We start from the raw sequence: 12,134 nt of genomic DNA on the forward strand, positions 1-12,134 counted from the left end.
TGCTGCGAAACAGATGCCAAAAACAAACTCGGGATTGTCTGATCTGAGAGAACTCCTGCGCTATCTTGAGGATGGGAACTGGCTGGAGCACAAACAAGACTCTAAACTTCGGCTGCAGATAAGAGCGCCACTGCGGGTAGTGTGAAATCAGAGCACCGACGAGAATATAAAAGGCCGTCAGATGGCAGGTGTGAGGCCGGCTTGGGTCTAGCGCTGGCAAGTGACGGTGCGATACAGCGCCTTAAGTAACACTTTGGAATTGTGCGATGGGGCCTGTCAGACCAATTCGGTCACACCTAAAATCTGATACCTTTAGCAGACACAAGCAGCACAAAGGTCTCATCTTGAATACCTTACGCATTTATCATATGCTGCCTTCAGTGCAAACAATGTTGAAGTATACTTTATCTGTCCCCAGTAAGCAAATCTATATCATAACTGCAATGCCCTTCACCCCATTCACATTTTAGCCAATCACTTAGGTAAGAGTTAGGGGTGCACGATCAGAAGCCAAGCAAACAATCGGCAAACAGGCAATTCATTATTTTGGTTTTGGTCCATCTGTGGTGCGATTTTACTGTGAAACTACGTGAGCCAGGTAAGTGCATTCACATCGTTTTTGAATGCTGCTGCTTAAAGATGGGCAATATGATGATATTTTATTGTTTTCGTGATGAATGTTCCGGTGTGTCCAATTAACAATAAACAATACACTTTTTGGAGCACTTTGTGAATACTGGCAGTAAGAACACTGACCAAATGCTTAATTATACTGTTTTATTATGAAGACAGCATATTAGTCCATTCAATTCAGTGTAGTATGTGAAATGTTTTTTGAATTTTAAATATTCAATCGTCTCAAATTTTGCTTACTAAAGTACAACCCCAATTCCAAAAAAGTTGGGATGCTGTGTAAAATGTAAATAAAAACAGAATGCAATGATTTGCAAATCTCATAGACTTATATTATATTTACAATAGAACACAGAACACATCATATGTTGAAAGTGAGACATTTTACCATTTCAGGGAAAATATTAACTCATTTAGAACTTGACGGCAGCAACGCATCTCAAAAAAGTTGGGAGGAGCAATTTGCATTTGACTCTCATGACTGAGTATAAAAAGAGCATTTTGGACAGATAGAGTCTATTAAAAGCAAAGATGGGCAGAGGTTCACCAATCTGCCAAAACCTGTGTCTAAAAATTGTGGAACAATTTCAGAAAAATGATCCTCAACGTAACACTGCGAAGACTTTGAATATCCCACCATCTACAGTACATAATATCATCAAAAGATTTGGAGAATCTGGAGAAATCCCTGTATCTAAGGGACAAGGCCGATTTTGGATGCTCGTGATCTTCGGGCCCTCAGGTGGCACTGCATTAAAAACAGGCATGATTCTGTACTGGAAATCACTGCATGGGCTCAGGAACACTTCCAGGAATCACTGTCTGTAAACACAGTTTGTCGTGCAATCCACAAATGCAAGTTACAGCTGTATCACGCAAAGAAGAAGCCATATGTCAACATGATCCAGAAACGCCGCCGTCTTCTCTGGGCCAAAGCTCTTTCAAAATGGACTGAGGCAAAAAGGAAAACTGTTCTGTGGTCAGATGAATCAAAATTTGAAATTCTTTTTGGAAACCATGGACACCCTGTCCTGCAGCTCAAGAGAAGAGGGACCATCCAGTATGGGGTTGCATTAGTGCCTATAGCGTGGGCAGCGGACACATCTGGAAGGGAACCATCAATGCTGGACAGTATATAGAGGTTTTAGGACAACATATGCTCCCATCCAGACAGCGTCTCTTTCATGGAAGGCCTTGCATATTTCAGCAAGACAATGCTAAACCACATACGGCATCCATCACAACAGTATGGCTTCGCAGAAGACGAGTCTGGGTGCTGAACTGGCTGCCTGCAGTCCAGACCTTTCACCAATAGAAGAAATTTGGCACATAATGAAATGAAAAATCCATGAAAGAAGACCCAGGACTGATGATCCGCTAGAATCCTACATCAGACAAGAATGGGACAACATTGCTCTCCAAAAACTCCAGCAGTTGATCTCCTCACTTCCCAGACGTTTACAGACTGTTGTTAAAAGAAGAGGGGATGCTACACAATGGTAGACACGGCCCTGTCCCAACTTTTTTGAGATGTGTTGCTGCCATCATATTCTAAATGAGTTAATATTTCTCATGAAATGGTAAAATGTCTCACTTTCAATATCTGATATGTGCTCTATGTTCTATGGTGAATAAAATATGGGTCTATGGGATTTGCAAATCACTGCATTGTTTTTATTAACATTTATGTACTTTTGCTGGAATTGGGGTTTTAGTGAACCCAGCACACTCTGCGTACACATAACAGCGTCTTCACTAAACTCATCTGACTCCTTCCTACAGCAGGAGTCAAAAATAAGTCAGCAGTCCTGACGTAATGCAACACTGATGTTCCTTTTAAAAGATTTAAAATGACTGCTGCCCATAATGACCATTAAAATGCACGTAACTCCTTTCTTTGAAATCAATACAATAGTAACGACACGGGCTGCACGCTCTTAACACAGCGGAGGACCTGTTGGTACCTTACGCGCTCTCAGCTGGTGTTTAACACACAGGCTTTATTTGCGAGCCACCGCCGATAGGCTGCACAGTGGAGTTGCAGATTGTATCTTCTTGCTTTGCTAATGAAGCCCCCAATAAAAAGTGCTCTATTCATTTCCTATAATGGATCCCCCGATAATGCGAAGCAATGTGTCACAGCTGGACACTGACAAGGGCCATAAAAGAATCCCCCCCCCACCGCCCCCCGCTATCAGTCCCTGCTTCATTTACATTCCATCGTCACGCCTGCTGCTTGCCAATTAGCCACTGCGCACCAAGAAGGTGGAATTTTCCAAAACTAGCACAACGGCTCTGTAACAAGAACTTTGAAGATTGTATCTCACTGGGATTTAAATGGCTTTTTAAATCTTAATTCATTTGCTCGTTTTATATCTGTCAAGGGGTGTACTCAATAGGATATTTCACTATATCTATCAAGGGATGGGTATTTCAGTCAAATTTGATATTCGAATTTTTAATGCATTATTTTTAAAATACTCAAATAGAAGTTGGCTTTAGTCGGCTGAAGTGTGCATCCTTCTTTGGAACAAACAGATAAGAAACTGTCTAAATCATAAGATGCTCCTCTCTGGTGAGTACAGACTAGATCTCTCATTGTTCTGATGAGAATAGTGTAAGAGTATAACGTTATAAGCTTACGTGCATTTGGAAAATCCTAATTTGCAATTTATTTATTTATTTATTTTTTACTTTTATAACCAATCGAATATTCAAACATGCTGACTCAGTCCTGAATTATCCACAGTTAAATTACTCATCTGAGGTCACTGGGCATGAAACACTATTAATACTACTAATTAATACTAAAAATAGTAGTGAATATTAATAAGGTCAAAGTTAGTCATCAATAACGTAAAATCATCTGATGCTCACTGGAACACAACAGACCTTTCCGCTCTGTACACAGCCTGATTTAAAAGCTCTACAAACTGACCTGCACTCTGACCAGGCTAATTCAGTACAGACTCATCTTAATATTACCGCAGATGCCCTGATAAGCTGATTTAGGCTATCAGAAAATCCTAATTATTTTTAATGCTGGAAAAAGCACTGTGCCATTTAAGGTGGAACGGAAAAATTCGAACAAGCAGCTGGTGAAAAAGAAGCTGATTTTAGCTTCATGGAGAGCTGAAAGGCCTGATAGTGAGCAGGTTGCTCTGTTTCTGCTCGACAACTGGGTAACATGGACTTATATTTGCTGTTTCACAGAACCGACAGGACAGTATCGTTTTGTCCCGTTTGCTAATGTTTGTGATAGCTTAGCACAACTGCTGCACCATTTTAGGTGGAACGGGAAAATTTGGATAAGAAGCTGCGAGGAAATAAGCTAAATTCAGCCTCATAGTTTTAACACAGTAGTACTTACAGTACTTTTTGTTAAGGAGTTTTAGCCTATGTATTAGTATGTGCTACAATAGGACATTTGGGCCCAATCCCATTTCACCCCTTGCCCCTACCACTTAGCCCTCTGTTTTGCGCTTTCACGTCTAGGGGTAGGGTGTCCCAATTTTTGTTGAGATAGAGAGGTAGGGTGAAGTGTTAGGGCTACATGGCCCTCCAAACTGAGTTTTTTCAGAGACTCCAAACTGAGGGTTATCAGAAAGAAAAACCAGCAAGATGGCTGAACAAGAGACCAAAGAAAAGTTAAAAATTGCAATAACCACTGTATTATCTTAGTTTAATGTTGTTTCAGTGTATTATGGTCGTTTTCTTCATAACAAGCATAAAAATCGCTAATAGCATGCTAATGTCTAGGTAGCTAGCTAGCTGACTTTCCCGTTCCACCTTAAATAGTCCGGCAGTTGTAACTGCTGCACCATTTAAGGTGGAACGGGAGAATCTGAACAAGAAGCTGGTGAACATCTGACTTCAGCTTCGTATCACTGATTAGCGGTGGTAATAAATAATTGTCTTATAGCCCCTCTTTGAAGGCATACGATGCCCTAAATGTAACTAAAGCCCAGCAGTGAGGAGCTGAACTTTACCCTCCTCTGCTATCACTGAAGACGGGCCGGGTCGCCTACAGAGCAGCGCTAGTAGCTGTTAATGAAGCAGTGTTTTTTTTTATTTTGTTTGAGGGTTGTCCCACTTCGTAGGGCAAGATTTCAGCCACTACCCCTTGTAACTCAGTTTCAAGTGGTTAGGGTGACACTCGAGGGGTAGGGATAAAAAGAAAAAATGGGACTGAGCCTTCGATAAGGTAGCACAACCCGTCAGAGCACTGGCACAGCCCGCCTTACTTGTGTGTAGCTTAGTGACATTAAATTGATGCGCAGTGGCTTCAGCTTGCATGTAGCAACATTCATATTTCCACTCATTAATGACCTGATAAATCTGAGTGTCCAGTGATATTCAGGAGAAAAATGCAGAACAAAATGTATCTGGCTCTGAACATTTTTATTTACCATGGGGTCTGATAGAGGCAATGCTTGAAAACCCTATTCATCCTGACCCTAGAGAAATCAAGCGTAGACCTGAAGTTCCTAATATGGGTATAACGCCCACATAAAGCTGCAACAAAATGCACCGCTTTTTAAATGGGAAGATCTCTCTTTAGGGTCAAACTTGAGAAGATAAGACAAATGTGACAGATTAATTACCATTAACTACGCATTTAAATAATCACGATCAACAACACAAACTCATATGATTAATCTCGATTAACCACTTTAATCGTTTGATAGCCCTAGTATATGATGACAATGAGGGCAATGTTTTCACTGTAGATTGTATTTTTAATTTTTTTCCATTCCTCAATTTAATTTTTTCCTAGCAACATGCGATTCATAAAACACGCAAGGTAAATCTGCATATAAAATGCACATGATGCTCTGCTACGGCTGCTGCTTTCCTCCTCTCACTGCTTTATGAGATAAGCTTCTGACATGACACAGAACTGCACCGGGGCTGATCCCCTTTCTTCTGAGGTCTTAGCCCATTTCTGTTTGAAGAGCTTATGGAATAACCATGGAGAAAAATGGAGACAACAAAAAATAGGCATAACTTTACATAATCCTTTGGAAGTGAACGTGAGTGTGAGCGTAAACACAAATGTAATGTTTAAATAAATAAAATTTTAAGTAGTAAAGGTGCCTGAATGTGCTCTTATTTCCCTATTAGGCATATATATATATATATATATATATATATCTCACTCTCAAAACATCTAAAACACACCTCTGATAACTTTTACAATAAATCTGATACTACTGTAGGCTGATGAACTAGACTGTACACTAAGGCGATCATGTTGGTTAATAGGAGAGACAAAGGCCTGCAGTAACAGAGGATTACAGGGACAACTATTTAAAAATGACACCTATTCTTCTGTAGCACTGCTGAACAAGACGTGGCAGGCAACACTTAAAAACGACCCAAATAAAATCATATAGATATTTATTTCTATTGAGCAAAAGAAAACGAAATATTACATGTAAATGTTATTTGTAAGCTGTTGAAAGTTTAATTAGGTCTAACTAGTTCCCCAGCAGCAGAAGCAACTACTGCCCGTCAAGCATCGTATCAGCTGACTTGTCAATCGTCGCCCATGTCTTGTTACCTTGCCCAAACCAAACTGGATATCTTGTTAGTTATTGTCTTGATCCCCACCCATCCCTCTCTGGGTCATTAGAAAACCTCAGTCCCAGTACCAGTTAATACACAGACTTGACTTCAATACCATCTACCGTCCTTTGGAATAGCAAAACAAAGTGCTGGCACAGGCAATTAGTCATTTATTATAGTCTAATGTCTGATGCCCATTTGGTGCTAAAGCATTGGCTCATCAAGTTCAGCTCAGTTCACCACTGATCAGTGCTGCACAGGATGAGGACCGTTGTTTTGTTTTGTTGCTCAGCGACTACTGTGAACATGCAAGACGAGTCAAACGTGAGCCACGCTCGAGCCAGGAAATAAATGACGGAAATAATACGCGTGTGTGGGTTCTATGGGTATAAATACCACTTCCGTTCATGATTTCACTTGCATGGGTTACTTCATCTGTGTTGGGGGGGATTGTTCAGTGAATTTGACATCTACACTTCATTTGTACTCTTAAAACTGAGTCTTGACAATGTGTAATTTTAAAAAATAAATACCACAACATTATAATAATACAAATAATTACAGTAAATCATAAGAATGTAATACAGTTTAATATCTTGGTGTGAAAAAATTCAATTAGTCCAGTCCAGCCACTGCATGGATTTGTGAAAACGCATCAGCAGCACACCTGATTTAATTTAATGAAGGAGTGATCAGGTGAAGCAGGTACTGGATGGTAACCGTAAATACTGGACTTCCTCCAGGAGGGCTTTAGAAATGTTTGAGCAAACCCTCTGACAGACATACAATCACAATGACGCAACTAAAAACAATATCCATAATCGATTGATCAGTTCATTATGACTTTGATAAATCAGGGAAAGAAAACGTGCAGCTAAAAGTGTCAGAAAAGGACTTTTATCAAGGACATCTTCTGCACTGACGTAAAACAACATTATTTTTCTCAGTGTTGCACAAATAAAAGAATAATGTATGAACCAATTTAAATGGAGTAATATTGTGGAGGAAGTCTGGTCATAGCTTTTAAAACAATTTATCCTCTAATGATAAAGCAAAGATAACAACTAGTTTGAGCGGCATCAAACCAAACATACAGATTAAGCCATTTCAGACAAGCAGTATCCTAAAGCACCTAGGGGCAGTCGTGGGCTGGAGGTTAGGGAACCAGTCCTGTGACTGGAAAATCGCTGGTTTGATCCCCTGAGCCGACAGTATGTGACCGAAGTGCCCTTGAGCAAGACACCTAACCCCCAACTGCTCCCTGGGCGCCGTGGATAGGGCTGCCCACCACTCCGGGCAAGTGTGCTCACTGCCCCCTAGTGTGTGTGTGTTCACTAGTGTGTATGTGGTGTTTAACTGCACGGATGGGTTAAATGCGGTGAAATTTCCCCACTGTTGGACTAATAAGGGTCACTTTATCACTTTTACTTTATATTATTTAGATGAAAATAAAGCAACGCTTTTGTGATTTCCTGCAATGAACATGATTCTGTATAATCGAGTGTGCTCCAAAGCCTAGGCTGCAGCCGAGGCAGTGCGGGTCCTCGGTAGAACTGTCCTACGAAGACTCCTCCTTAGTAGCCTATTGGTCACACAAATGGAACAGTCCTAACGAGGCTGCGTGGTCACGTCTCCAGAGCGGCGCCAAACTCGTGAGGGAACTGAATGGAGGAGATGTTCTTATGTAGTGCGATAAACTACATACACACAAATACTGCTAAATAAAATACGATATATGGACGATATGATATGTGGACGAACTCCTTAATTATTCGGTTATTTTACACTTTCTATTGTAACGAAGACGAATTCAAGCACGTGAACAACTTACATTTTAAAACAAGCTCTGCTCCAACGGCTTTGTTTCCCACCATTTTCATGGTGCTGTTGTTTGTGCTGTGGGTAACCGAAAGCCTGGAAGGAAACATCCGATGCATCCTTGAAATCACTCAGAACGTAGGCTGCATTTCTAGGCTGTATATGAAGGGTCCTTCACTTTGGAACGGCCTGCTATGATGTAGCGGCCGAGAAATGCAGCCTACCTCGGCTGCAGCCTGAGCTTTGGAACGCAGCTTCTATATCCTCGCTCATGACGTTAGTGCCGCCGTAAAATGTAAGCTACAAACGTAAGCAATTTTTCTAAGCTATAAACAATTTTCAGAAATCCGTCTTTTAAGATGTTAAAGTGGTGTTCTCATATTTTTGACCACGTGAGTCGAACACGTCCTTTCGTCTCCATCATCTGCATTTTCCATCTTTCAGACAGGTGACACTTAAACGAGGAGCACAAATGTCCTCAAGCCAACTAATAAGATTCGCTGTCAATGACAATGTCAATTGGTTGCTGTAGCCCTAGTTTTGTTTATTTGGATTTATTGTAATGTTAGTGTGTGTTTTTTTTTTTTTTAAACAAAATGTTTATTGGCCAGATAAACAGCTTAACATATTTGCCTTATGCCTAAGGCATAGCACAGCACTGTTATTATGTACAGGAAAAAAATCCAGACTTTTTAATTCCACTTTATCATTACCAAATAGTAAAAACAAATAGCAAAAAAAGTAGTTACTCAGTTCGCAACAGCTGTCAATGACAACATTCAACTGCCTTTGAAGCAGCTGGGTATTACATGATAACTACTCTTCAGCTGGCAAACTTATAAAACCAGAAACAGGACCTGGGTCAGTTAAGAGATACTCACTATGAACTGCTCAATGTCGCGCTCAATGCCCACATTGGGCAGGTCAGGCATCATGTGGGCCACCACCTTAAAGCCAGCGTCTTTAGCCAGATGAAAGGACTCGCACACGGCTCGGACTGTGTGTCCTCTGTTACAATAAACACAGAAACAGAGGCAAATGACTTTAACAGCGAGTAACTTCTATGGCTTCGATTCAGTAAGCGTCCACTTTCAGTCTGAAAAATCATTTCAAAACAAAGAAAAACAAGCCATAGGTCAGTGAGCTTCGAGCCCTGACCTGTTGGTGTCACGAGCCACATCTTCATAGACGCTCTGCACTCCGATCTCTAGTCTGGTGCAGCCGTACGCCAGCATGTCACTGAGATGCCGCTTCAGGCAGTAGTCTGGCCGCGTCTCGATGGTGATCCCCACACACTTGGTGTTACTGTGCTCAGAGTATCTGCAGAAAGACGGTACAGTCATCACAATTTGGGTTTCTGCTATAAAACATACTGCAAAGGGCACTGAAAACAAACGCAACAGATCAAACTAAATTTAACTCATTACACTGCAGGGATGTGACTATACTGGAGGGAAGGCAGAGTTAGGAGCAGCAGGAACAGACGAGCAGACGAAACGTAAAACATACACTGAACAAAAAACTGCAGTGACACTTAATATTGAGAAAAACACAACAGACTCTCAGTAACCTCAAAAACATATCAGGGTTAGGACTAGCGTTTGGGTTAGTTTAAGGTTAGGGTTAGGATTAGGGCCAGTGTAAGGGTCAGGATTAGGTTTTGGGTTGAGGTTAAGGTTCGGGTTAGGATTAGGGCCAGGGTGAGGATCAGGATTAGGTTTGAGGTTGAGGTTAAGGTCAGGGTCAGGATCAGGGCCAGGGTGAGGGTTATTTTTGGGGTTGAGGTTAAGGTTAGGGTTAGGGTTAGGGCCAGGATGAGGGTTAGGATTAGGTTTTGGGTTGAGGTTAAGGCTAGGGTTAGGATTAGGGCCAGGGTGAGGGTTAGGATTAGGTTTTGGGTTAAGGTTCGGGTTAGGATTAGGGCCAGGATGAGGGTTAGGATTAGGTTTTGGGTTGAGGTTAAGGTTCGGGTTAGGATTAGGGCCAGGGTGAGGATCAGGTTTGAGGTTGAGGTTAGGGTCAGGGTCAGGATCAGGATCAGGGCCAGGGTGAGCGTTATTTTTGGGGTTGAGGTTAAGGTTAGGGTTAGGATTAGGGCCAGGGTTCGGGTTAGGATTAGGTTTTGGGTTAAGGTTCCGGGTTAGGATTAGGGCCAGGATGAGGGTTAGGATTAGGTTTTGGGTTGAGGTTAAGGCTAAGGTTAGGATTAGGGCCAGGGTTAGGATTAGGTTTGAGGTTGAGGTTAAGGTTAGGGTCAGGATCAGGGCCAGGGTGAGGGTTATTTCTGGGGTTGAGGTTAAGGCTAGGGTTAGGATTAGGTTTTTGGGTTGAGGTTAAGGTTAGGGTTAGGATTAGGGGCAGAGTGAGGATTAGGTTTTGGGTTAAGGTTCGGGTTAGGATTAGGGCCAGGATGAGCTACTTCACTGATATGTTGTTGATGTGTTACTGATAATCTATTAAGAGTTTATTAACCATCTACTAAGTACCACTCCAAATAAAGTGTTACCAGTGTACCACTACAGAGTGGTAAGAAGAGTACAGTGGGACTGGTAATGCTATCAATATCTTAGCAGGCTAATAACCAGAACAATTTAGATTGTGTATGTTTGTCACTTCAGCACCAGGCACTCAACTTCACCTGCTCAGATGAGAGTCTTTGAGCCTTCTTGCACTAATGAGGACAGTAGGGCAAGAGTAGCTAAGCTAAAGGCTTCACCTGCAACCGAACAGACTTGCTTCCTCAGATACGAGCCTTTATCTATGATGTTGGATTTAAAACGGATATAAAAACCGAGTTACAGGAGTACTTTTGGGGTCTTAGTGCACTCAGTTCCATTTTCAGATGGGCAAATTTGCATTTTTCATTTTTTTTTTTCATTCAGATCAACTTGTTTCAGTTTGCTCACTTCCTTGCACCAATCTGCAACAGCAAACACTCAACTTTCAGTAAACTTTTTTTTTTTTTTTTGATTTAAAACAGCAGTGCCTCTCAGGCCTGGTCAGGGCAGCTCTCAAAGTCGCAGGTAGGGTTGAATTTTGGGCTTCAATTTCACACTCGTGCAGGCCTCAAGTGTCTGTATCAAACTTTGTCTCATACAGGCTGAGCAAATGTCTTATACACTACTCTGTCCAACCGCTTACAAAGCAAATCCACATGCACAGCTAAACAACTATGCTGTCCTTAAATAGTAGCCTGTAAAAATACTTTAAATGAGCTGACTGTTCTCAGTTTTAAGTGCTGAGTAAAATGCACCCAGCAGCTACACTCACTGGGAACATGCCTGCATCACCAATAGGAGTTACACACATATTTATCCATTTTCTATTTTTTTATTTTTGTTTTTAAATTTTGTAGGCCTAATTTTTAAATGTCATTACAAGGCAGGAATGTATGCCTGCAGTTCTTTATTTTGTTTTTCTTCTTAAGTACTTCATAATTTTTAATCTTGCACTGCCCAACAATGAACAGCGATTTTGTCCTTTTTTGCTATTCGCTCAAAGGAAATGTTATAATGATGCAATTTTAAATTAGTACCGTTCAAAATATTGCCATTATTGTTTAAATACTGCTCAATAAACAATTTTTTTGGTTTAATTACACAAATGAACAGAGACCTGTACTTGCATCACATCCAGTCACACTGAAATTTTACATTTTAATCATGATTTATTCCCTATTATCATTGCAATTTCTTACAACTTTATTGCACATCTCATTTATGCCCAAACTGTGCAGCCCTATTCTACTGTTTGTACTTCACGACAAAAACATGTACCACGACCATAATACAAGCAGTCACAATTGGGGAAAAGCCATTTCTGAACTTTCTATCACATTGAGAAAGCAATGAAATTCCAATTTCAATTTCATGGTCTGTTTGAAATGCAACCATTTTCAAATCATTAAATCACGATCACTTGCCTTTGTCCCCGACAGCTTTACTAAATCATGGTTCAATAAAACTTGAATTCTGCCTCTTACTTAGTCTCCCCGACTGGATTTAGACATCAAGACAAGCTATATGTGAAAATTTCATGAAACTACTGGGCTGGTTTATATGATTCGAATCCAGCTGATACTGATCTAATATTTTCTTTGGAACATTAAAAAAAAT

At 40.9% G+C, this 12,134-nt stretch overlaps 1 protein-coding gene across 1 annotated transcript in view; it reads right to left on the minus strand.

Moving 5' to 3' along the window:
• Positions 1-12,134, minus strand: part of elp3 (elongator acetyltransferase complex subunit 3) — a 37,380-nt gene that overhangs the window by 7,354 nt on the left and 17,892 nt on the right. The window contains exons 8-9 of the mRNA XM_036581416.1: positions 9,178-9,339; positions 8,901-9,027 (exon numbers count right to left, since the gene is read on the minus strand). Of these exons, the coding sequence (XP_036437309.1) occupies positions 8,901-9,027; positions 9,178-9,339 (289 nt within the window). The remainder of the gene's footprint in view (positions 1-8,900; positions 9,028-9,177; positions 9,340-12,134) is intronic.

This window comes from Colossoma macropomum, unplaced genomic scaffold, assembly GCF_904425465.1.
Source record: "Colossoma macropomum unplaced genomic scaffold, Colossoma_macropomum, whole genome shotgun sequence".
Taxonomy (NCBI): Eukaryota; Metazoa; Chordata; class Actinopteri; order Characiformes; family Serrasalmidae; genus Colossoma; species Colossoma macropomum.